At 46.0% G+C, this 27,579-nt stretch overlaps 1 protein-coding gene across 4 annotated transcripts in view; it reads right to left on the bottom strand.

Moving 5' to 3' along the window:
• The window catches only part of TRMT6 (tRNA methyltransferase 6), a 101,383-nt gene extending 79,199 nt beyond the window's left edge, over positions 1 to 22,184 (bottom strand). The window contains exons 1-2 of one of the 4 annotated variants that reach the window (XM_030196305.1): positions 21,889 to 22,184; positions 10,469 to 10,596 (exon numbers count right to left, since the gene is read on the bottom strand). In XM_030196305.1, the coding sequence (XP_030052165.1) occupies positions 10,469 to 10,596; positions 21,889 to 21,989 (229 nt within the window). In that variant the 5' untranslated portion in view covers positions 21,990 to 22,184. Of the gene's footprint in view, positions 1 to 10,468; positions 10,597 to 21,884 lie in introns of those variants that run through there. The other 3 variants (XM_030196306.1, XM_030196307.1, XM_030196308.1) reach the window with 3 other exon arrangements.
• Between the last annotated feature and the right edge of the window lie 5,395 nt (positions 22,185 to 27,579).

Here is a 27,579-nt window from a genome sequence, read left to right on the forward strand (position 1 = left end):
TGTCATAGTCTGAAGTGATTGCTTTAATCAATTTACAGGATTTTTTTTTTAACCAATGATGGTGGTCTTCAGCAAGGCCTCCTTAGTTCGTTTACAGTCTTTCAACCAATGTCTTTTTTTCCTCCATATATTGGTAAAGGACATCAGCCATTATATATATGTTTTTTCTACAGATCAGGTATCATTTGTGATTTCTTTCTTCTTCTGATACCATTGCTCTTTTTTTGGTAAGTACAAAAGACTAAGCCATTTGGAGAATTTTCTCCTCAAGACTTCTATGCACCAAATGGACAAATTATGGCTGAAGCCCAAGAAGTGTTACTTAAAAATGTACTGAAACAGTAGACAACACATAAAAGCATAACTAACTTTTTTTGGTCTGAAAATTAATACACATACTTGATTTGTCTTTCTCTTTGGAAGCAATCTGCCAGAACTGGGATAAGCTCCCAGGGACAAAGGATCTCTAAACTGCAGCAAAGGTAACAGTATCCAAAAGGACATAAGCTGTGGTTACAAGGTCAGATCTCTCATTTATAAATGGAGAAATCCAATCCTCTGAGCTCTACAATTCTGTGGCAGACATCCATGAGTAAATTAATCATCATTCCAGTCAGAATGACATTAATATAGAGAGTAGATAGTCAAAGTTTCTTTAACAAAATGAAAATTGTGGGGCAAGATACAACTGATCTAAAAGCAACAGGATGACTTTGCAAACAGACAAAGGAAGCCAAACATAAGAATTCCAGGAGACAAAAATATATATGTATTTTTTGTGGTGTGAATGGTATTGTCAAATAAATACAGGTTGGCAGACAAGAGAAAAAAAAACCCTAAACCTGGACCAAACTCCCAAATAGCAAAGAGGAAAAACCCAGAAACTAAATGTGATAAAAGGGGCCCTTTTACTAAAGTGCTGTAAAATCTGGGCTTAAAGATTTTGTTTTGATATATATATATATTTAATTGTAGGACGTGCCAATGATTAGCACATGGTACCTGTAAAAAATTAATGCAGGAGCACTTACTGCCTTCTATTTAAGAGACGCTAAGTGCGTCCACATTTAACTCTGCGTTATCCAGTTAACACATGCAAATCAATAAGCTAGCTGGATAACGCAGGAATGTTTACTCTCTACCCATGAGATGTCCCCTCTGAAAAATGTTTCAATAAAAAAAAAAAACAAAAAAAAAAAACCACAAACACGTGGTTAGCACACGTCACGAAAGGCCTAGCCACCCTTGGCCTGGGGTTACCCCATGGCCACTCAGAGGTCTATCCTCAGTACAGCTCAGGTGCGCCTGCACCTGCCGCTTGTGCTCTACAGTAGCACTCTCCTCCCACTGATTGGGTCACAACTGCCTCTGGGCTACTCCCCCATTCTAAAATTATTCCTAGTGATTTCTAGGTTACTGGAACACACTCCCACTGGTCCCACAGTTCCCAGAATGCACTCAGACCCAACACACAAACCACCAGGATTCTTTCTGTCCAGACATGCAGAGTCAAACAATTGTTTATTGTCTTAAAAATATACTGAACAATGAACAAATACATGTGCAATCAGCAAACAGTTAACTGAAATATGGATCAAGTATAACAATAACTAAACATTTGTTTACTTTCTAAAAAGTATCTGGGAAGATCAGGACATATAGCTGCTCAGTAGTTACCAAATATAACTCTTTTACAGAGCTTCAGTAAAGAGCTTTCTCTCTCTCTCTTCTCCCAGAAGAACTGGAGCAAAAGTCAGCACTACTGGGTAATTTCAAACTCCAGGCCAATCAAAGCCCAGAACATCATTTAAAAAAAAGCTGGTTACATCACTGCAGCACTTCCCCTTTCTCTGTGTTCTAACTAAAAGAAGGAGCAGTCATTCCTCTAACAGTTTTAAACATAAACATGCACCATCTGTATGCTAAACTAGAGAAATATATTTTACAGGCTTAACACACACTGTTCTGTTCTGTCACATACACGCTAACAGATAAAATGTTGCAATGTTTTTCTGCGGTAGCCTGTTGGCACGCGCTAACCCCACGTTAAGGACTTAACGCCATTTAGTAAAGAAAGCCCCAAAGTGCTTGGTAAGTCTTCACACCCTGGAACATTTTTCACATTCCGACATCAAAAAAATACAATTCAAAATGCATTAAAGTCAAGTAAAAGTTTGTTTCACTGATCCTCACAATATACATTACACTTTTGATGTGAAAGAACAATTACAGAAATATTCAAAATGGGCAGCCAATGGGCGGCTTTGAGTGGAGTCACATGATATTTTCTTGCTTCTGAAATGAGTTTGACAGCAGTGGCTAGCACTAACTGTAGACGTTTAAGATTTTTCACGCTAAATTAATTACAATGCCTTGCATAAAGGACTTAATGACCAATGAATAAGCTTGAGAACCTAATAATGATCTTTTGGTATCGATCATTTGAAACTTCCAAAAGGAACCTTTAGAGGCTCATTTTCAAAGCACAGACTTACAAAGTTACATAGGTTACTATCTAGCTTATTTTCGAAAGGGAAGGACACCCATCTTCCGACACAAATTGGGAGATGGGCGTCCTTCTCCCGAGGTCGCCCAAATCGGCATAATCGAAAGCCGATTTTTTGCATCCTCAACTGCTTTCCGTCGTGGGGACGACCAAAGTTTACAGGGGCGTGTCGGCAGTGTACAGAAGGTGGGACGGAGCGTGGTTAAGAGATGGGCGTCCTCAGCCGAAAATGGAAAAAAGAAGGGCGTCCCTCACGAGCATTTGGTAGACTTTACTTGGTCCATTTTTTTCATGACCAAGCCTCGAAAAGGTGCCCAAACTGACCATATGACCACCGGAGGGAATCGGGGATCACCTCCCCTTACTCCCCCAGTGGTCACCAACCCCCTCCCACCCTAAAAAAAAAACAAACATTTTTTTCCAGGCTCTATGCCAGCCTCAAATGTTATACCCAGCTCCATCACAGCACTATGCACGTCCCTGGAGCAGTTTTTAGTGGGTGCAGTGCACTTCAGGCAGGCGGACCCAGGCCCATCCCCCCTCCACCTGTTACACTTATGGTGGTAAACGTGAGCCCTTCAAAACCCACCCGAAACCCACTGTACCCACATGTAGGTGCCCCCCTTCATCCCTATGGGCTATGGTAGTGGTGTACAGTTGTGGGGAGTGGGTTTTGGGGGGGGATTGGGGGGCTCAGTACCAAAGGAAAGGGAGCTATGCACCTGGGAGCAATTTGTGAAGTCCACTGCAGTGCCCCCTAGGGTGCCCGGTTGGTGTCCTGGCATGTAAGGAGGACCAGTGCACTATGAATGCTGGCTCCTCCCACAACCAAATGGCTTAGATTTGGTCATTTCTGAAACGGGCGTCCTCAGTTTCCATTATGGCCAAAAACCAGGGCCGACCATCTCTAAGGTCGACCTAAATGTTGAGATTTGGGCGTCCCCGACCGCATTATTGAAACGAAAGATGGCCGTCCATCTTGCTTCGATAATATGGGTTTCCCCGCCCCTTCGCCGGAACGCCCTTAGAGATGGGCGTCCCCGTTCGATTATGCCCCTCCATGCAACTTTGTAAGTCTAAGTGCAGAAATTTGTGGAATAAATTTGAGTGCTATCTACGGTTACACAAAGATTTTTGTAGTGGGCACTAATGGAACAAGAATAGTACAAATTAAGACAGGTGCCACAAGAGTTCCACTAGCCCAAGTGCTGAAAAGAGGAGACTTGGGCCATCTACATTTATTAAAATATCCAAAATGTTTTTATCAATAATAATTATAGTTTAAACATCTAATATAAAATATGTCGGTATATTATTTAACCTGCCTCTCCTTGCACTGAACACCTACCTCCATGACCATGGTCTAGCCCTTTCCAGATGTGCAAGTCAGTCTAGCTCCTTAACTTCATGTAACTGATTTCAGAAAGGCCTATTCCTAGTCATTTGCCAATCAGCTTTTTTACATGCTATATACTCAAGTCCCACTATGATTACCTCAATTAACTGTTTTTTAAGGGTTTAATAAATCAGAAGGGAAAATTAGGTTCTTACCTTGATATTTTTCTTTCCTTTAGTCACAGCAGATGAATCCATTAACTGATGGGTTGTATCCGCCTACCAGCAGGTGGAGATAGAGAACACTGAAAGCACATGGTGTTCCTGGACGTCCAAGCCCCCTCTGCCTTCAGTATATGAAATTTCCAAAGCAGAGTGAATAAGAAAGGCAAAATAACAAACGCCCCTGAACAGGAGCAATAACCAAACAAAGGAGGGATGTTATCAACCTCCTGCAATAAAAACAGCATGTAGTAACTCTGATAGCTTGTCTTCAAGTACTCCTAATGAGGCACAATGTCTGTATGCAACATCTGTACAAAAACTAAAGTCAGACAGGGAGGGATCATGGATTCATCTGCTGTGACTAAAGGAAAGAAAATCAAGGTAAGAACCTAATTTTCCCTTGTCATCAACAGCAGATGAATCCATTAACTGATGGGATGTACCAAAGCACTCCCTAAGTAGGGTGGGAACAGGCAACTACGTGAGCAAGCACTTGCACTCAAAAACGCGCATCCTGCCGCGCTGCCACATCCAGCCTGTAATGCCGCACAAACGAGAGCTGAGAAGCCCAAGTAGTCGCACGACAGATCTCTTGAAGAGAAAAGACACCCGTTTCAGCCCACGAAGAGGACATTGCCCTCGTAGAGTGTGCTTTAAACGCTTCAGGCGGCGACCGCCCTTGAAAGCGGATAAGCAGAAAAAATGAGTTCCTTAAGCCAGCGGGCTATAGTGGCCTTAGACACCGGAAACCTCCGTCGGGGACCTGCCAACAGAACAAATAAATGATCAGAATTCCTAAACTCATTTGACATCTGCACATACTGCCACAGAGCCCTGCGGACATCCAAAAGGCCCAAAGAAGTCTGGAAACTCCTCCTTACAAAAGGAAGAAAAATGGGTGAAACCACCTTAGGCAGAAAGGAAGGCACCGTACGAACAGTTACCCCGGATTCCGAGAACTGTAGAAAAGGATCCCGACAGGAAAGAGCCTCAAGCTCAGACACTTCTTACAGACGTCATAGCCACTAAAAAAAAAAACTGTCTTGAGAGTCACATCCTTCTCAGAAGCCCATTTAAGAGGCTCAAACGGAGATCGCTGGAGCGCCTTCAACACGAGCCCCAGGTTCCAAACCGGACAGGGCGACCGCAAAGGCCGGAGACGAAGCGCCCCTCTGAGAAATCGGGCAATATCCGGATGAGCAGCAAGGGACAAGCCGGAGACTTTCCCTTGGAAACACACCAGCGCTGCCAATTGAACTCTAAGGGAATTGTAGGCCAGGCCCTTTTGTAGCCCGTCCTGCAAGAAGTCCAGCAAAAGCGAGACTGTCGCCAGAGTCGGCAAGATAGCCTTTGGAGTACACCACGCCTCAAAAGTGCGCCAGATCCGAGCATAAGTCGCAGAGGTAGACCGTGACAATAACCCTATTAGAATAGCCCTTGTCCCTCAATTGCGCCCTCTCAAGAGCCAGGCCGTAAGACCAAAGCGGCAAGGATCTTCCATAGTCAGCGGACCCTGAACTAACAAGTTCAGAATCAGAGGCAAGGGAAGAGATGCGTCCACCAGCATCCGCCGGAGATCCGCGTACCACGGACGCCTTGGCCAATCCGGAGCGATGAGAATCACCAATCCTCGGTGCAGGCAAATCCAAAGTATCACTCACCCTATCAAGGGCCAAGAAGGGAACATATACAGGAGGCCCGAGGGCCAAGTTTGAGCCAGGGCATCCAACCCCGCCGAGCGAGGATCTCTCCTTCTGCTGAAAAAGCGAGGGACTTTGGCGCTTACGCTTGGTGCCATGCGGTCCAAGTCTGGAGTCCCCCATTTGGCACAAATCTGAAGAAAAACTTCTTCTGCCAGTTTCCATTCCACCGGGTCGATTTGATGTCTGCTGAGGAAATTGGCTTGTACGTTGCTCTGAGCGGCTATGTGAGCCGCAGACAGCAGCTCTAGGTGGCGCTCAGCCCAGTCGCAGATCTGAGACACCTCCGCAGCCAGGGCCCTGCACTGGGTGCCGCCCTGACGATTGATGTAGGCCACTGCTGTCGTGTTGTCTGACAGAACTAAGACAGGAAGACCCTTCAGCGTCCTGTGGAAGGCCAGAAGAGCCTGGAATATCGCTCAGTTCCAAGCGATTGATGGACCATCCCGCTACCACGGTGGACCACAGACCCTGAGCATAGCATACACGGCAATGAGCTCCCCAGCCCGAAAAGCTGGCATCCGTTATCACCAGACACCGAAACGGAAGAGCCAGTGGCATCCCCTGCCGCATGTTGTCGGAAAGCCACCAATCCATACTGCGCTGGGCCGCAGGAAGCCACCTTAGTCTGCGTTGGTATTCCTGGGAAATCGGAGACCATTGCTGAAGCAGAGCAAGCTGCAGCGGCCTCATGTGAGCTCTCGCCCAGGTAACCACCTCTATGGTGGCCGTCATCAATCCCAGGAGCTGAACAAAGTCCCAAGCTCAAAGGCGAGGCATCCACAGGAGCAGGCAGGCGGACCTGATTCTGAAGCTTGAGACACCTGTTGTCGGGAAGAAAAACAAACCCCGAAACCGTGTCGAACCAGACCCCCAAATACTCGACTGAGAGGGGGTCAGGTGACTTTTGGGCATATTGACTACCCAGCCCAGAGTAAGAGCTGTAACAACTCTGGCTGTGGCAAGTCGGCTTTCGTCTGCCAAATCCGCTCTGATGAGCCAGTCGTCGAGATAAGGGTGAACTCTGATACCCTCCTGCCTGAGAAAGGCAGCCACCACTATCATCACCTTGGAAAAAGTTTGAGGGGCAGTTGCCAGGCCAAAAGGCAAGGCGCGAAACTGGAAATGTTGGCTCAATACCGCAAACCAGAGAAACCGCTGATGCTTCCTTGAGGTCCAGAGATGTGAGAAACTCCTGGCTGTACCGCCGCAATGACGGAGCGCAGGGTTTCCATGTGGAAGTGTCGCACTCCTAAGGCCTGTTGAGTCTGCGTAAGTCGAGGATAGGTCTGAATTACCCGCCTTTTCGAGGCACCACAAAATAGATGGAGTAGCGACCGCAGCCGCGTTTGGCGGGAGGAACCGGAACCACCGCTCCAAGCTTCAGCAACACCTGCAAGGTCTCGTTTACCGCCACTCGCTTGACGGCAGTGCCGCATCGGGACTCCAAAAACGTATCTCCCACCGGGGCAGTAACCTTTCTCTGATCAGGTCCAGGACCCACTGATCTGAAGTAATCTTGTTCCACTCCTCGAGAAAGAGGGAGAGACGACCCCCCTACTGCGGAAACCAACAAATGGTTTGGCGCCCCATCATTGTGGAGGACGCCCCTGAACTCCTCGGCGTTGCCCGGACGCCGCAGTGCGCTTGTCCGAACAAAAGGAGTTCCTCTGCTGGAAACGGGTACATTGACCAAACCCCGCAGAGCGCCCTGGGCGATACCTGCGAACTTCGCGAAACCGTGGCCTGGAAAAGGAGGGTAAAGAAGGACTTTTGGAAGAAGGCCTCGGCCTATCCTCAGGCAACCATTGGGACTTAAGGTCCTTAACAATCTTCTCCAAATAAAAGAAGGCCCCGAATGGGTAACCTCACCAGCCTTTGTTTAGAGGCCATGTCAGCCGCCCAATGCAAGAGCCAAAGAAGGCGGCGGGCAGCAACCACCACCGACATCTGCTTAGCCGAAGATCTGACCAGATCATAAAGGGCATCAGCCAAAAAGACAGGGCAGACTCCTGCAAAGAGCCTGCAAAGAGGTGGGAAAATGTGGGATACAAATGCAATAAACAAATAATATGCGGGCCGACCTCAGTGAGGGAACCCGCTCCATCGGCGGGTTGCTCAACCGCCTGCTGCAACCAGGAAAGGCAGGCCCGGGCTGCATAGGAAATGCAAATAGCCGCCCGTAAGGAAAGGCCCGAGATTTCAAAGGACCGCTTCAGCGCGGATTCCAGCCACCGGTCCTGCATATCTTTCAAAGCAACCCCTCCCTCCACTGGGAGAGGGGTCTTTTTTAGTCACAGCCATGACTAACGCATCCACTTTAGGCATCCCAAAGAGGGCCAACTGACTTTCACTCAGAGGGTCCCTTCCACAACATAGCCCTGGCCACGTTCAAGAAACCATCAGGGTCAGACCATTGAGCTGAAATAAGCTCTTGGATGGAAGCATGCACGGGAAAAGCCTGAGAAGGCTTCTTAGTACTAGCCATCCTAGGATTAATAGAAGAGGCAGCGCCCTCATCAGGCTCTTCAATACAAAGGGCCTGTAAGGCATCAGAAATGAGAGCTGGCAGCTCGTCACGGTGGAAAATCCGAACCACTTTAGGGTCATCCAACTCCTGTGGCAAGCAGCCATCCTCGTCTGGATCATCAGTCCGTGATGGCCTGCCCGACCCCTCAGACTCCCCGAAACTAGACCAAGGGGGAGAACAGGGTGAAGAGTCCCCTTCAGACGGGGTATTCACTCATCTACGCATAGCGTCAGCCAAAGGCTCGGGGGAAGAAATAAAGTCTCCAGCAGACGCTGGGCTATCAAGAACTGGAGGCAACCCAGTCCAAAAGGAATTGTCAGGAGCCTCAGGCAGTGCTCTTTTTAACAAATTCAGGGGAGAAAAACTCACCCTGTATCTCCGCCCCCACATTGGGGGAAGCGAAGGCAATAGCTCCTCTAGAAACCTTGAAACGCGGCGTCCCCCTGCACTCAGACCCCTCCACAACCACGAGGGTCGAGTCACGCGGCGGCCGCTGCCAACTCCGTCAGGTAGGAAGACTCACCGCCTGCAATGCTCGTGCCAGCATTAGCATCTAGGCAGAATAAGCTGCAAAGCCCCGCTGCTGATCTGCGTTTCCCACAGTGGGAGCAGTGCTTAACCCCTTCAGCAGCCATCAAATACAGAAAACAAAATGGCGCCTTTGCGCCAAAACTTACCCCGCACAGAGCGCTGTCAGCGGGAACCTCCCCGGAGGAGCTGGGCAGCACTCTCACCTCAGGAGACCGAGTCAAACGAGCTTCGGTCAAGCTGCACCGAACCAGGAGCTCTAGAGAAGCGAGCCTCTCTTTTTTCTTTTTTTTTACTGTGAGAAAAGTTAGAGGCAGGCAGCTACAGAGGAACTCTGGGAGGAGGGGGAATGGGGTAAGGCAGGGACAAGGAAAACCAAGTGTGCCTTTAAAGTGGGCACCACCAGCCACAACAACCTCCCCCAATCTATTGGCAAAGCATAGGGGCCACCCTAGGCAGAAATCCAGGAGCTGAGAAAGCGACATCCACATCTACTGGGAGACAGAGATATACTGAAGGCAGAGGGGGATGGGTGTCCAGGAACACCATGTGCTTTCAGTGTTCTCTATCTCCACCTGCTGGTAGGTGGATACAACCCATCAGTTAATGGATTCATCTGCTGTTGATGACAAGGAAGTAGTGGATATTTGAGACACTGGAGTGAGAGTGAAAAGACAGTGATAATCTTAGAGTGATAAGGGGAGTCCATTATTAACGCTTTGAATTTGTTGTTGTTTACTTAAAAGCATAATGGTGAAATGTGCTCTTACCTGCTAATTTCCTTTCCTCAATTCCTGCTAGACCAGTCCAAACTAAACAGGTTATGCAACCTTATCAGCAGAGGCAGAGAAGCTGAACTTTCCAGCGATACCGTCAATACCAGAAATGGTGCAGCCTGGAACTTGTTAATATTCCCAATGCCAAAACCAGTACACATGAGTATGGGGGGGAGGGGGGGGGGGGGAAGAGCACACACTCATACACAGGACCCCAGAAAAGGAACCCTCTGTAACAAAACTGAAAATCTTATAGATAGAAACTGAACAGGAGACATATGGTATAAGGATCTCCCAAAAGCTGCCATCTTCCAGGATGGCAAATTGACTGGTCCAGCAGGAAATCAAGGAAAGGAAATTAGCATGTAAGAACACATTTCATTTCCCTTTTCATTCTCTTAGATAAACAAAGCACCATTCTTCTTGAGCCCAAACGCCAATCCTGTAGGATCAGTCCAATCTGCACCATATGCTGGAAGCAGAGACAAACTCATAAGTTACAGACTGCACTACTCATTAAACCAGAAATGCCACTGGAAAGTTTTTAGCTTCTCTGACTCTATCTGCTTGTAAAGTGGCATTGCTAGACAGTCTAGGCTGGTCTAGCATGATGAGGAATGTTTTAAAAAGTTTTATTCCCTATAATTTGTTCTGTTACACAATTTTTTATACATAACTTGGAAATGACACCTCATATTTCCAAAATACAAGCAAGGATATATTATAGTAAAGTATAAGCACTTTATACAGCGCTGCTTATGCCTTGTAGCGCTATAGAAGTGGTAAGTAGTAGTGTTGATGCCCAGCAGTATGACTTTTTTTTTTTTTTTTTTTAGTATCCCTTCCAGTCCCAGATTAAAATTCATACCTGTGTTAGTCTCTTCCAGCTTTCTCTTTGGTTGGAGGTTCCCACCAGCAGTTATTTCAAAAGTGGTTCCATAAAACTGCTGAATAGCATTATCCAGGTAGATCCATTGTTTTTCAAAAATAATTTTTCTAAAAACAAAACAAAAACTTAACAGTGCATGCTCCAGTGGATCCTCCTCCACTTCTATCAGATATATCAAGCTGTGTTCCTTAGAACTGACTTGAGACCTCTTCTGTCTACACTTATTCCCTTGGTGCTCTGATCTTCAACAACTTTCTGCACTATTTTTTTCCATGTATATTTTATTGAAGTATTCAAAATAACACACAACTCGGTCTTATATGAACGCTGTACAAGTAATATAAGCATTATAAGCATGATGAATAAAACTCCAAACTAAAGCCCTCCTCCCTCCCCCCAAGGAGAACCATTGATTCCAGTAAACCATAAAGATTACTAGAAAGGCCCATATAGTCCTACAGTAAGTAATAGTCCAAAAATAAGTGGAAAATCAGCCACAAAATAAAAAGGAAATAGTCAGTGATCAATAGGTAGAGAAGTATGCCTGTAGTGGTGCTCACAAGCACTGGAAATGTTGGATCCTATCATTTTTAATTGTTTTAAGTTTTTCCATTAGTAGAAGGTGTCATAGTGGCTATCTCCATTCTGCCAAAAGTGGATCCACACGGCCACCAACATGTAGGAGCGTCTTTGTAGATGCGGCTCGAGATATTCGCCCAGTTCCACGCACTCCAATCCTGATTAATATCCCCATCCCAAGCATCCATATATCAAGTCCTCTGAAAGACAGTGGGCTGTAAAATAAGTGTATAATGCAGAAATAAGACTTCTAGATGAAGACTGATGTAGCCAAAGTTGCTCCAGAGGATGCCGGTCCCTAAGCACCACATTTCTCCATACTACCATAGACAGGCCATGTCTAACTTGTAAATAGTGATAGAAGTGAGGACTCCAAGCCATATTCCTTTCTTAATTGGTCAAACGGTTTCAAAGTTTTACCATCATAAAAGTTGAAACATACTGTGCAAGCCTTTAGAGACCCAACCTTTAAAACCTGCCTTTCTTTGCGCAGACCACCCCCCCAAAAAAACAAAACAAAACGAGAACTGATAGGCCAGGAGGACCATTCTCTACCCCAAAATTTAGTTAACTGGTCATACTAAATCTGCATTATATATATATTTTTTTTTTTTTAATTCATTTTACAAAATATATCAAGATATATAACCTTGAGCAGGAAAGTAAATATTTCAGGATGCCTGTACATACAACAACTTAGAAGAAAAAAAACCATGAAATATATTACTCAAGTCCACCATGGAGTGAGTCCAAGATACAATATATGGAGGTTAACTAGAAGAAAATTGTTTTAAACAACTTCAAATAATACCTAGAACAACAGAAAAAAAAAAATTCTTATTTTACTCCTATTGTATTCTTAGAGGCTAAGAAGGATGTTAGCTGTGAGGGTTCTGTGAATACATACTTCGTCAAATTATATCGAATCACACATTTACATGGGAACCGCAAATAAAATACGGCTCCCAATTGAAGAACTGCTGATTTTAACAAAATAAATTGTTTTCTTCTCTTTTGAGTTCCCTTTGAAACATCTGGGAACAAATTTACTTTAAATCCAAGAAATAATTTGTCCTTGTTTCTAAAGAACATTCTAAATAGCCAAACCTTATCTGATGATAGTGCTAAGGTAGCTATCAAGGTCGCTGGCCTAGCTTGTTCAGATTCAGAAGTCTCTAATAATGCAGAAACATCTAATGACACATTTTGTTCTTGCTGAAGATCTTGTTGTGGCACATAATATGCTTGATTGAAAGGTGGTAAATTTTCTTGTGGAATTTGTAACACTTCCAATAGATATCTTTTAAGCATGTCTGCAGGTTTCACCATTTTAACCATGGGGAAATTTATAAATCTGATATTATTATACCTCATGTAATTGTCATAAAGTTCCATCTTCCTTCTCAGATTTACAACATCTTTCACCATAGTTTGTTGTAATTTTTCAGCCTCTAGAAGCTTTTTATCCATCTTTTCTTCATTATCTTTTAAACCTTTGATATCAAATTCATTTTTAACTACCTTCTGTTCTATAGAAACCAATTTCTCAGATAAAACTTTAGATTGACCAGTAAAGGTCTTAACGGACTGTGCCATTAAGTCCCATAAAGCGTCCAACGTTACCTCAGAAGGTTTCTCCGGAATTTTTAGGGAATAAGACAAAAGTAGATCTTGAGAGCCCACCAATTCTTCTCCTCCTCGTCCCGCAGCCTGGGTCCCCGCAATGGTCATCTCGGGAGTTATAAACTGACCCTCTGGCTCTTCCTCGCGTTGTTCAAGAGCTTCCTTCACAGGGATTACCCTTCCGCTCAAAGGCGGAGGCCCCGTTGATCCTCCTGAGGGAGAGCTGGTAAACCGCGGTTGCGGGGGCGGAGTCCTCTGATCGGGGCTCAGCAAAACACTTTGCCCGGAGTTCGCCGATTCCTCCAAGATGCCGGCGACACTCTCGGGACCGCTCCCGATCCGGATATTCTGTCCCGAGGGTCTAACATATTGGTCCATCGAGCCAAGAGGTAAAGGGGGAAGCGGCAGCGAAGCTCGGGCTGCTGTTTTCCCCCGTCTTTTCGGCATTATTTTCTAGTTAAGAGAGCAGCTCCTCGGTGTTCATAGGTACGGCAGCCATCTTGGTCCCCCTCTGCATTATATTTTTGAAGTACGGATTATCAGCCCAGGGAAGCTTCGGTCCCCACCCTGAAGACAATGGTAAATGTTGCAAAGGCACCTTAGGAGAAAATGATTGTTCAATTTACACATAAGGTTTCACCTGTGCAGCAGGCCTCCAGTCCCATAAGTGCTGTATTTGGACTGCAACATAATAGGCGCATAAATGAGGAACTCCCAAGCCCCCCCAGTTCTCAACCAATGGTCATATTGACCTGCAAAATACGAGGCTTAGTAGAACCCCATATAAATTTAAACAAAATTTTTTTTGCCACCTGGTAAGGACCACTAGAGGTATCAGAATGGGCAATGACTGAAATAGATAAGAATTTTGGAAGTACATTCATTTTAATTGCCATGTGCCCCAACCAAGAAAATGAGTCTAAAGACCAATAAAGATCTGTTTTGATCTTAGACACTAAGGTGAATGTGGAAATAGGCTTCTGTAAGATCGAGTGAAGTCAGGAACTCCCCGGATCGCACCGCAACAATGACGGGCCGCAAAGTCTCCATACAGAACGAGGGCACCTTGAGAGCTTGATTCACCGCCTTGAGATCTAAAATCGGAATAAAAGGAGCCCTCTTTCTTCGGAACCAGAAAGTAAATGGAGCAACGGCCTTGACGCTGCTCCTCCAAAGGAACTGGACAAATGGCCCAAAGGTCCAGAAGCCTGTTGACAGTATCCCTGACGGCAGCAGCCTTGATTCGAGAACGGCAAGGGGAATCCACAAAGGCATCTGAAAAAGGATGAGCAAACTCTAATGCGTTCCCTTCTCGAATAACCTCTAAGACCCACTGATTCGAAGTAATCTGGGCCCACCTCTCTTGAATTTGTGCCAGCCGAGCACCCACTGGAACTAGAGGCTGGGCCTGCAAACCTTCATTGTTGAGGATGGGAAGAGGAGGCAAAAGAACGTCCTGCCTCTCGCCCCCGTCTACGAGTTCCTCGAAAGGACTGAGTCCTTTGGAGAAATCTGGAGCGCTGTCCCTGAAAAACTCTGCCTGGCCAAAAACGACGAAAATCCCGGCCTCTAGCGCGACCAGAGAAAGAGCCACGACCAGCCCTAGGACAATCCTCCAGCAACCTAGGAACTTTAGCTTTACCCAAGCTATGCACCAGCTTGTCTAATTCTTCTCCAAACAAAAAAGAACCCCTAAAGGGAAACTTACTTCGACTTAGAAGCTGCATCAGCCGACCAACCTCGCAGCCAAAGCGTACGACGGACCGCAACAAAAAAAGCCATAAACTTAGAAGAAGCCTGAAGCAAATCATAAAGAACATCAGCCAAAAAAGCTGAACCCATTTCCAGCTTTGCCACCTCATGATCAATAGCCAAAAGATCATCTGAAGTCCGGTCCAACACTCTCTCTGACCAGCGGAAACAAGCTCTCGCTATCAGGGACCCACAAATTGCTGCCTGCACCGCTAGCACAGAAACATCAAAAGAATTTTTTAACAAAGTTTCAATACGACGATCCTGGGTACCTTGCAGATCTGTACCACCATCCACCGTAACCGTGTTATGCTTGGTAGCCGCGGAAACAACTGTATCCACTACCAGGGGGCGCAAAAGGTCCTTATCTGAGTCAGGAACCGGATAAAGCCGGACCATAGAATGAGCAAGCCTAAAAGCAGAATCAGGAAACTCCCACTGAGCCTGAATAATATCTCTAATATCCTGATGCATAGGAAAAGACTTACCTGCTCTGCGAATACCCTTGACCAACAAATCCACCTTTCTGGGCTCGGACACCTGAGGATCCTGATCATCAAAACGCAAGGTAGAAGAAACCTGCGAGATAAGCTCTTGAAGATCATGTTTATGAAAAATTCTGACTACCAAAGAATCTTCTTCCACAGGAAGAGATTCCTCACCTTCTGCTGTGTGCTCTAGCTCCTCAGCAAACTGTTCCGCAGGAGAAAACACCATCTAAGGCAGGCATCTCCTGATCCGGAAAACAAGAAAAATCCTGTTCCTCTTCAGAGAACCTGAAACACTTTTAAGCCATAGAAACACCTTCTATAACACCCCTCGCAGGAGGGACCACAGGTGCAGCTTTGTGCAAGAGAAGGCCTGGTACATCTATACCACAAATTCAGGAGGAAAACCTCCTTCCCCCGCAGGTAAAACGGCAGCCTGAGAAAAAGAAATAGGCTCAGCAGGCAAAGGAGCCAGAGAAGTAGATGACGACGAGGCATCCAAAATGGTGGCATTTCCTGCCGAAATCGGCACCGGAGAGGGAGGGGACGCAACCGCTGACAAGAGACCGGCATCAGGCCACCCAGACGGCGAAACTAACAATTTTCCCGGACCTGCACTCTGGTCTTCCTTAGCAGTGCAGTACTTACACACCCCATCGGACCCGAGAACCCGCCGCTGACAAACAGCGCAGCGGCAAAGTTTCTCCGACATCGGGAAGAAAACACCTGATCAACAAAACAAATCGCAGAGTTACACTGCTCAGTTTCTTAAAGAAACAGGCCCAAGACGGCTCTGCCAAACCAGCAGACCGAGGGATCCAAAATTTTAACTTCTCCTTCTAAGTGGTTGCCTCTCCCCACCTCCAAAGCACCTCCCTTGAGGAGCATGAGGAAACTTTTCTCTTTTAGCTGTATCTCTAAAATGCCAGCAATAGAATCTATTGGGAAAAAATTTAAAACAGCCAGCAAGAAAGAGATATCGGGGAGGAACGGGGGGAGGGACCCGGCCTCCCGAGTGTAGCACCCCCGAGACAATAAGAAGCCCCCCAAGGAACTCTGCCTCCAAAGCAGGTTTTTTTTGTTCTTTTTTAAAGGCACAGATAACAAAAACACATTAAAGAATAACCAGACAACAAGAATTAAAGAATTAAGCAATAAAGAACTAAGACTAAAGGGCTCACCACCTTCCACCTGAGATTACTGGATCTTTCTCTAGCTGGCAAGGGCTCTTCTTGGCTAGCTAGTCATAGTTTTTTTTCTCAGTCTCCACCTACTGGAAGGCGTGCACAACCCATCAGTCACATACTGGGCCGGGCTGGAGGGACGCTAAGAAATATCTACTAAGCTTTACAAAGCGAAGGAATCTAATTTCTGAAGTCTAGTTGGGAGGGATTCAATTGATTTTTTTTTTTAAAGCTATTTTGTTTAATCACTACCCTGGTCTCTCCAGCCCAAATTTCTGCCATTAACTAAAATCAACCTTGAACTGCAGAAGTAGATACTTAATTTACTGGGAAAAAAAGGACAGTTTGACAATCCGTAACAAACCACTCCACTTCGAATTGATGCTTGAGATAGCTCAAACTTGGGAATGGCTGACATTAGGTTAAAAAAATTCTCCCACAACCTATTTGCTCAACAGTAGTTGTCTTTACTGCACAAGTTTCCAGCCTCCCATTGCACTGAGGATAGATGTCCATGTTTTCTTCTTACCAATCCCCCATTTGAACTCATTAACTTTGTTTTTGGGTAGAGCACTTAGTAATGGTTGTGTTTCCACATTTCTAGGAGACCTTGGACTTACACATATTCTTAAAATGAACAAACTAGATTTGTGCCCGTCATCTAGTTATAGGCAAAGAGCCAGCATTCCTATTTCAGCTAAGCTATTAGGTGCTTTGGTTATCTATTCAACTGATTATCTGGAGTTCAACGGATGCTTACATCGTAGTCAGGATTCCAGAGCCCCTACAGTAGTAGAGCAGGCTTCTCCAAGTTCAGTCTTCAGGGGTGCAAGCAGACCAGGTTTTAAGGATATCCCTAATAGATGGGCATGCAAATATTCTAATATATACCAATGGATGTAGCAGGCATGCAAATCTCTTATGCACATATTCATTAGGGATATCCTGAAAATCTGGCCTGTTTGCAGACTTCAAGAACTGAACTTAGACAAGCCTGTAGTAGAGCCTCTACTGATTGCGCTGGTCTCAAATGCTAAAATCAACGGTTCCCAATGGAGGCTCCCCAGTCAGGTTTTAAGGATGCCCACAATGAATATTCAAGAGAGAAATCTGAACACAGTGGAGGATGTGCATACAAATCTCTCACGGATATCCTGAAAACCTGACTGGCTGGGGTGCCTCCAGGATCAGGTTTGGAAATCACTGTGCTAAATGAATGTCAGGGAAGACAAGTAATTCTGCTACAGGTACAATTTGCCTTTTTATCAGCAGCAGCTGATACAGTTCATCAAGTCTTGATGATACTTAAGTTAAAGTGCAGGGCTGGTGCAAGGGTTTCTGGTGCCCCCTGCAAACGGTAAAATTATGTATCATACCTGATAATTTTCTTTCCATTAATCATAGCTGATCAATCCATAGACTGGTGGGTTGTGTCCATCTACCAGCAGGTGGAGATAGAGAGCAATCCTTTTGCCTCCCTATATGTGGTCATGTGCTGCCGGAAACTCCTCAGTATGTCGATATCAAAGCTCCATCTGCAGGACTCAGCACTTAGAGAATTACACCCACAAAGGGACACTCTGCCCAGCTCACCACCGCTGAAACGGGGGAGGGGAATTAACCCAGCTCATCCCCACACAAGTGGGGGAGGGGAATCCGTCCAGCTCATCCCCGCGGAGCGGGGGAGGGACAACACCCCGCCGATGCGGGGGGATCTGGCTTATCCTGCAGCCGCAACCACGGGAGGAGCTGACTGACTAACACCGCCGAAGCGGGAGGGGTACAAAGCTGCCCTACAGCCGCACAAAGCGGGAGGGAGCGCCGGCAGAATTTAGGTCTCAATCCAGCCCCGTAAAACGGGGGGGAGAGGAATGCAGCAGCTCACTGTAACACAAAATCGTCTCAACTCCTGAAGAATCCAATTGAAAAAACTTGAACACAAAGTCCTCCTGAACAGGAACTGAAGACTAAACTTGAACCTGAAATGCAACCAGAATATAAACAGTACAGATATCTGGGAGGGGCTATGGATTGATCAGCTATGATTAATGGAAAGAAAATTATCAGGTATGATACATAATTTTACCTTCCATATCATCATGCTGATCAATCCATAGACTGGTGGGATGTACCGAAGCAGTACTCACCCAGGGTGGGACACAGAAATTCCTGACTGCAACACTGAAGCTCCAAACCGGGCCTCCGCCCGAGCAGCCACAGTCAAGCGGTAATGTCTGCAGAAGGTATGAGCCGATGCCCAAGCTGCCGCCCTACAAATCTCTTCCAAGGAGACGGACCCGGCCTCTGCCATCGAGGCCGCCTGTGCTCTAGTGGAGTGAGCCTTCAGCTGGATAGGCGGCACCTTCCCTGCGGCCACATAAGCCACTGCAATGGGTTCCTAGACCCATCGTGCCACTGTAGGCTTGGCAGCCTGCAGACCCTTACGAGGACCTGCGAACAGCACAAACAGATGATCCGACTTCCGGAATCATTGGTCACTTCCAAGTATCTGATGATGACTCGTCTCACATCTAGATATTTGAGAGCAGAGTACTCCTCTGGGTAGTCCTCCCTACGAAAGGAGGGTAGACAGAGCTGCTGATTCACATGGAAGCGAGGACCAATCTTGGGCAGGAAGGAAGGCACTGTGCGAATAGACACTCCTGCCTCAGTGAACTGCAGAAAGGGCTCTTGACATGATAGCACCTGGAGCTCGGAAACTCTTCTGGCTGAAGTGATAGCCACCAAAAGACTGCTTTAAACGTCAATTCTTTCAGAGATGCCCTCGACAAGGGTTCACAAGGCAGCTTCTGCAAGGCTCTTAGCACCAGATTGAGATTCCACGCCGGTACCACTGCGTGCAGAAGAGGGCGCAGGTGAATAACTCTCTTGAGAAAGCGCACCACATCTGGCTGCAATGCCAGGGAAACACCCTTCGGGTGACCCCTGAAGCAAGCAAGAGCCGCTACCTGGACCTTAAGGGAACTGAGCGACAGGCCTTTTTCCAGACCTTCGTGCAGGAACGCCAACACTGATAAAATTGGAGCAGTGAAGGGAGAAAGTGAGCCTGCCTCACACCACGATGCAAAGGTACGCCAAACCCTGGCGTAAGCAGTAGAAGTAGAGCGCTTCCTCGCTCTCAGCATAGTGGCGATGACCTTGTCTGAGAAGCTCTGCTTGCTCCGACGCTGCCGCTCAAAAGCCAGGCCGTAAGACCAAAGGGGGAGGAAACCTCCCTCACCACGGGACCCCGATGCAACAGGCCCCGCTCCGGTGGCATCTGCAGAGGTCCGTCCACTGAGAGCCTGATCAAGTCCGCATACCAGGGACGTCTGGGCCAATCCGAACTCACCAGGATTATCCGGCCCGGATGCTTTGCCACCCGGCCTAGCACCCTGCCCAACATGGGCCAAGGCGGGAACACAAAGAGGAGCTCCTGTGTCGGCCACTGTGGGAGAAGAGCATCTACCCCCAGAGATCGAGGGTCCCGTCCTCTGCTGAAAAAGCGCGGCACTTGGCTGAAGACACCATCAGATCTAGGCTCGGCTGGCCCCAGCTCTTCGTGATGTCCAAGAACGCCTGAGCAATATTCATGACTCCCGCAAAGTGGGCCGCCGACAGCTGTTCCAGGTTTGCTTCCGCCCACAGGCATAGCTTCATGGCCTCCTTGGCTAGAGGGGCGCTCTTGGTACCTCCCTGGCGATTGACATACTGAGGAGTTTCCGGCAGCACATGACCACATATAGGGAGGCAAAAGGATTGCTCTCTATCTCCACCTGCTGGTAGATGGACACAACCCACCAGTCTATGGATTGATCAGCATGATGATATGGAACTATAAATTGGCGCCCTCAGAAGATCACAGAGAATGATACAGGGACAAAGTATGTCCCCATCTCTGCGAGCTCTGATCCCATCTACATAAGCCTCAAACAGTTATGTATGCAATACTATAGATATAGAAATAGATGCATTTACTCCTGTATTGTTAAAAATATAAAGATGGGCACATGCCAGGGATGATGTTAGGGGAGTGCGACTAGGGCAACAGCCCTTGACCCCCAAGCCTGTGGGAAGCTGAAGGAAGTGCGGTCTGGTAATGGGCTTTGGGTTCCCCTTCCAAATTTGTACCCTCGTTCTCAGCCATGTCTAATACTAAATCTGGCAAGATGTACATTTTAAATCTGACCTACCCCTTCCACCGGCATTTGTACGACGTGCGACAATCGAGGGTAAATGGTGCCACTTTCAACTACCACGCACCAACTGAAAAAAAAAAGAGGCTGCTGTGAGCAGCTGTACATTGGACCATGCTTTCCTACTCCACTGTTGCTCTGGCTTTGACCGCTGACAAAAATCACACTGGACAGCTGCCCACCTCAAATTCAGGAGTCAGACTTAGATGGAAGAGGAGAATGCAGCCCAACATGCAGCCACAAAACTCTTCACTTCATTGATCAGTGTGTGTGTGTGGGGGGGGGGGGGGGGGGAGATGTGAATCACTGGCAGATCTACCTTTCTACACCATAAATTTCACCAAGAATTCAGTTCCAAATCTCACCCTGCTTGTCTGACCTTGCTGTCTGGATATCCCATTGCATCTAAAACTTAACATTGTCAACCTAGAGAAAGTTTATATCTTCCTCCCTTCCACATTATAATAAAGAGCATACAGCATATGTGTAAGAGAAACATAGATATAGTAACAAGAGTTAAATAGAAATATGAGTAACTAAATTAAGGAAAAACTGCACATGTAGTCAGAAAAGGTGCAGGAAATGATTTCAGCTATAATAGGAGTGGATAAGCAAGTCCTACTACAGTATATGTAGCTGGTACTCTTGTCTGTGTGACAAACTAGTTAGTTGCTTCTTCTATTAAAAGCTTTGGGGAAAGAGCCAAACTTTTGCCTGCTTCCTGAAGTACAAAAAGTCTTCCTTTAAGTGAAGCCTTTCTTAGAGTGTTTTCCAGAGTTTGGGGCTACTCTGGAGAAGGCTCATTGCCACCTATCACATTACATGATTTTCTTTGAAATGTGTGGTTAGGGACCTTAGGACCCAGAAACCTGTAAAGGGAAATCCTATTCTTCAAGTACTCTTAACATGTGCACCTTCCACCTTTATAAAACTGCCCCTCCAAATGTTCCTGTATTAAAAAAAAAAAAAAAAAAAAAAGAACTTACCTAACCTAGCATCTTACAACTCTGCACCAGCAACTCCCAAGCTCCATCCTCAGGTATGATTAGGTAGAGATATATAATCTATAAATAGAACCTAAAAATTGGCACTGATAATGTAATACATTTAGCACAATTCTATGGAGTATGCGTCCTTGTAAAATCACGCTTAGGCATACTCTGCGCCTAACTGTTGGCACCTACTATCAGCAGGCTTAAATACTGGTGCCTATAGTTAGGCACACTTTGGCCATATTCTATATCAACACAAATTAATCAAGCACCGATTGGCTCATTACTCAACTAAGTTACACCATCTCTTAATGCCCCCAGAACAAAAATAAAGATTTTATTCTCACCTTCACCCATAAAGCAAAATAAAAATTATGAGTGTTTAGTTAGAAAAACTGAATACTGGAAAATGCTGAATAACATTTGTATTTCAATTTCCCACCAGCATGTGACATACAGAATTTTTAGTGTTTATCAAAACCTTGCATTTGAAAATACCCAAAAACTATATTCCAGTGAAAAAAACTGCATTTAAATCCCATCAGCCACACGCACATTTCTTCGGGAAACCAAAGTCAAACTCACTTTCTCCACAGCAGTTGCACAGCTTTGAACACATCTTCCCTTTTCAGAACCACGAAATCTCCTTCTCGAATTAGATCCCCAGCGGACTTTGAGCTCTCCATCTCCCTTTCTCGGGACCGGATTAAAGGATAGGCCCAAAGAGTTCAGCGGGGGCACGCGGCTGCAGTGCGCCGACTCTGATCCAGGGCAAGAAGGTTCCTCCCAAGTACATACCAACACTAAAGAGCGCCATACGCCGAACCCATGACGTCATCCGACCCATATCTCCCCGCCCGCACGTGGTCCCGCCATCTCTCCGCCCCCTCTTCCCCGGCTGTTTCCTCCAAGGAGGTTTAATAAACAGGAGTGGAAGTGTGCTTATCTAGTCCATTGTAAGCAAAGAAGCCAATTAGGACAGTCTGAGTTTCCCCTTCCCAGCGCAACCGTCATCCCCGTTTACTCAAAGCAAAGCAAGCAAACCTATGAGCTGCTGCATCCACATTGTCGTTGTTTTACTGTTGGCCCATCTGTAACAAGTCTCTAAAGCTGTTTCAATTGGATAGGCAGTGCCTTAAAAGGTGGAAGACAAAAGTTTTTGTTTTGTACTTATTGGACAGCTTTTTAATTTATTTTTGAAAGCTTCCCATATGTAGATATAAATATAATGAAATAACAATTGAATACCACTAAAACAGCTTAAAAATTATTATAGCTGGTAGAAACAGCTATTTTAAACTATGTATTTTGTGCTAATTTTTCTACACTAATCCTATATAATAAAAAGCACCTCCAACGTTCTGAAGCTGACTCCGTGAAAGTGAAGCCCTGAAGCATTCATGCTCCAGTTGTATCCATCTCCTGAATTGAAGCCGGGTTCATCACAAACAGCAGTGACCAATCACTGGAAGGGAACGCTGCAGAGTTGCCAGGCCACGGAACGCGACGTCACATGCATGAGGGTGTCGTCGTCGTCGTCCCTCCCTTCCAGTTCCAGGCCCCCTCCCTCCAAATTTTAAAAATCATTTTCCCTTACCAAGTTGGGTTTACGGTGGCCGCAGCAGCGGGAAAAGGCGTGCAGGCTTGGCCCTTCCCTCTCAGCTCTGGTCCCGCCCTCATTTCCTGTTTCCGCAAGGGCGGGACCAGAGCTGAGAGAGAAGGGCCAAGCCTGTATGCCTTTTCCCGCTGCTGACGGCCGCCGTAACCCCAACTTGGTAAGTGGACTTCTAAAATTCGGAGGGAGGGGTGCTGGAACTGGAAGGGAGGGAAGGGAGGGATGACAACCTTGGAACTGGGAGGGAGGGGGACCCTGAAACTCAGGAGGAGGAGGACTCTGGAACTCAGAGGAAGGGAGGGGATGACCCTGGAACTCGGTGTGAGGGAGGGGGACGACGACCCTGAAACTTGGAGTGAGGGAGGTAGGGGACGACCCTGTAACTCGGAGGGAGGGAGGGAACGGATGACCCTGGAACTGGGAGGGGGATGACCCAGGAACTTGGAGGGAGGGGGGACGACCCTAGAACTGGGAAGGAGGGAGGGGGGCCCATGGCACACACTTTCATTCTCACACACACACTCTCTCAAACATACACACTCCGTGGAAAACCTTGCTAGCACCCGTGTCATTTGTGTCAGAAACGGGCCTTTTTTACTAGTAAATATATAAATACACTGTATACAATACAGATGGCCAAATTTCAGTGAGGATATCCTGTTTCCTGATGGGTTCACTTTAAATGTTGTTGTAATCTGCCTTGGGAAGCATGGTGTTCTAACGATGATGGATATATTGAAATTAAATGGAAGTAGAATTAAACTCTCCTTTCATTGGGGCACATGGAATCACATTTTCATCTTTTTTGTAGAACTTTACCTTTTAGATATAGAAATGGATTATTCTGTTGTTTGAGCATGTTTCAGGGATAAGTGGTTTATAAGTCAAAATAATAAAACTATTTTCTGTCAAACAGATCTCTCATTTGTTGAAACACTAGTGCAATAAAGCCCATTTCATCAAAAATGAAATGGGCCCTAGGAAGGCTCTCGTCTAAGCGATTTCTCCTGTCTCCCCTGCCCTCCCCTCCATGTGCTGCCATTCTCCTATGCCCAGCCATCCCCTCCGTGTCCCGCGATTCTGCACTCCCCTCCTTGTGCAGCGATTCTTCTCTGCCCTGCCATCCGTGTCCCGCGATTCTGGCCTCCCCTCCATGTGCAGCGATTCTCCTCTGCCCTGCCCTCCCATCTGTGTCCTGCGATTCTCTCCTCATCTCCCATCCCCTCCATGTCCAGCCCTCCCATCCGTGTCCCGTGATTCGCCCCTCCCCTAAATGTCCAGTGATTCTCCTCTGCCCTGCCTTCCCATCTGTGTCCTGCGATTCTCCCTTTGCCTCCCATCCCCTCCATGTCCAGCGATTCTCCTCTGCCCTGCCCTCCCATCTGTGTCCCGCAATTCTCCCCTCCATGTCCAGCGATTCTCCTCTGCCCTGCCCTCCCATCCGTGTCCCGCAATTCTCCCCTCCCCTCCATATCCAGCGCTTCTCTACCCTGCCCTCCCATCCGTGTCCTGCGATTCTCCCCTCGTAGGTTGGGCTCGTGTCGCCTCCAGCATTCCCTGCAGACAGGTTGCGCTCGCATCGCCTCCAGCGTTCCATTGCCTTCACTTGGGTTCATAACATCCTGATGTCAGCTTGCCTCCAGCGTTCCCTTCCCTCTCATGAGTCCCGCCCTCCACTGACGTCATTTCATCTTTACGCAAGGGCGAGACAGTGGGAGGGAAGGGAACGCTGTTGGCGAGCTGACGTCAGAATGTTACGAACCCAGCCAGCCAGAGAACCTTGAGGTACAAATTATTATACAGATAACTAAATGGGCTATAAGCCTCTAATGCACTCGATTGGTTTTCTTATATTTTGTTCTTGTAATTGCTTAAACTGTACCAAAACTGGAAATACAGTGAGACAGAATAATAGCATTCAGTAACATCCAAAACTTATTTTTTATGTTTTCATCATCTTTTATTAAAAGCAAAACATGTTGGTTGATAAGCTTCATACAGAACAAGAAAAAACAGTAAACCATCCAACATGGCACAATAAAAACTTTTACTTTTACCCCAAAAACCCTTCCCTCCCTCCCTATAAACCAACCTGACTGTTTCCACCCCTCAAAATAACACAACAGATGTACAGATCAGTGGGACACAAAGCATTTTATAACAAGTAAAGTCATAAACAACACAGTTTATACCAAATTGTTTAACCACACTTTGGTTTTGCCTTCGGGTGTAATAAGCAATACCATGTGCATGTAAGGTCTAGATAAACAAATGTAAACAATCTATGTTTACTTAAACATAGATTGTTTACATTTGTTTATCTAGACATTACAGTTGATTATTTTCAGTGGAAAATAAGTGTGTTGGCTGCCTGCTATGTGAATATTCCATCACTGTTTAATTATTGCTACCTAGCAATAATTAAACAGTGATGGAATATTCACATAGCAGGCAGCCAACACACTTATTCACAGCATACTCCTTGATACCCTGTCCTCACTTGGATTCCAGGGCTCTGTCCTTTCCTGGTTCTCTTCCTACCTCTCCCTCCGCACCTTCAGTGTTCACTCTGGTGGATCCTCTTCTACTTCTATCCCTCTGCCTGTCGGCGTACCTCAGGGTTCTGTTCTTGGTCCCCTCCTCTTTTCTATCTACACTTCTTCCCTTGGTTCATTAATCTCATCCCATGGCTTTTCCTACCATCTCTATGCTGATGACTCCCAAATCTACTTTTCTACCCCTGATATCTCACCTTGCATCCAAACCAAAGTTTCAGCGTGCTTGTCTGACATTGCTGTCTGGATGTCTCAACGCCACCTGAAATTAAACATGACCAAAACCGAGCTTCTCATTTTTCCCCCCAAACCCACCTCCCCATTTTCTATTTCTGTTGATGGCTCTCTCATTCTCCCTGTCTCCTCAGCTCGAAACCTTGGGGTCATCTTTGACTCTTCTCTCTCCTTCTCTGCTCATATCCAGCAGATTGCCAAGACCTGTCGTTTCTTTCTTTACAACATCCGTAAAATCCGCCCCTTTCTTTCCGAGCACTCTACCAAAACCTTCATCCACACCCTTGTCACCTCTGGTTTAGACTACTGCAATCTGCTTCTTGCTGGCCTCCCACTTAGTCACTTCTCCCCTCTCCAATCGGTTCAAAACTCTGCTGCCCGTCTCGTCTTCCGCCAGGGTCGCTATACTCATACTACCCCTCTCCTCAAGTCGCTTCACTGGCTCCCTATCCATTTTCGTATCCTGTTCAAATTTCTTCTACTAACATATAAATGTACTCACTCTGTTGCTCCCCAGTATCTCTCCACACTCGTCCTTCCCTACACCCCTTCCCGTGCACTCCACTCCATGGATAAATCCTTCTTATCTGTTCCCTTCTCCACTACTGCCAACTCCAGACTTCGCGCCTTCTGTCTCGCTGCACCCTACGCCTGGAATAAACTTCCTGAGCCCCTACGTCTTGCCCCATCCTTGGCCACCTTTAAATCTAGACTGAAAGCCCACCTCTTTAACATTGCTTTTGACTCGTAGCCACTTGTAACCACTCACCTCCACCTACCCTCCTTCCTGTACACATTAATTGATTTGATTACTTTACTTTTTGTCTATTAGATTGTAAGCTCTTTGAGCAGGGACTGTCTTTCTTCTATGTTTGTGCAGCGCTGCGTTCGCCTTGTAGCGCTATAGAAATGCTAAATAGTAATAGTAGTAGTAGACTAATACTGTGCTGCATGCGATTTTGTATTTTGGCGGTGTATTGTTTGCCTGCATAATAAAATCACAATTGCAAATATTTTTCTGTCACAGCTTTAATTAACAAAAGTTACCATAAGAGGCAGGCATGGATGGTCATATAATTAACATTATAATTGTATTTGTATTTGGATAATGACTGAGGAAAATGCTATTAAAATTATATTACAAAGCATGACGTTGACTTTGTTAACTTCTGCTGTATATCAACCAGTAGTAAATAATAGTAATAAACAATATTAACTACATTCTTCAAAACAGATGGAGCAAGTTCCCACAAACCATCTTCAAATCCTCCCAGGTTTCAACACAATACATGTTAAATGTGGGATATGAATGTCATAAATAAATAAATATATAGAAACTCTGAATGCTGAGCACCTGATTCTCATTACATGTCCGTTTTAGTGGCCCCATTACCAGGAGGAAAAAAAGAATATCGGAACGAATATAAAACGTCCTAGGGTGTCCCTGTAACCAGCCCCTCCAACTGACCACTGATTAAGATTTATAACAAATTACTACTCCACCTATGAAAAGTTTTCCCGTTTTTATGCTTCCTCTGTGTACATCCGTATGCTGCACAAGCTGGCATATTTGAAAATACAGGTATAAGTGAGATTAAATAAAAATGCTACCAACAATAAAGAACGACAACGTAGACGCAGCAGCTCATAGGTTTGCTTGCCTTGGACTGTTTTGAGTATACAGGGATGACGGCAGCGCAGGGAAAGGAAAACTCAGACCAATCTAATTGGTTTCAACGTTTTTACTTCACTTCATCTCCTGTCTATTAAACATCTTGGTTTAATAGACCTCCTTGGTTTCCTCACCTTCCCACCCGGTCACCTTTTTTTTAATATATATATTTATTTTTCAGTAAAATCCTCTTTACCCCG

The sequence above is a fragment of the Microcaecilia unicolor genome, chromosome 3, assembly GCF_901765095.1.
Source record: "Microcaecilia unicolor chromosome 3, aMicUni1.1, whole genome shotgun sequence".
NCBI lineage: Eukaryota > Metazoa > Chordata > Amphibia > Gymnophiona > Siphonopidae > Microcaecilia > Microcaecilia unicolor.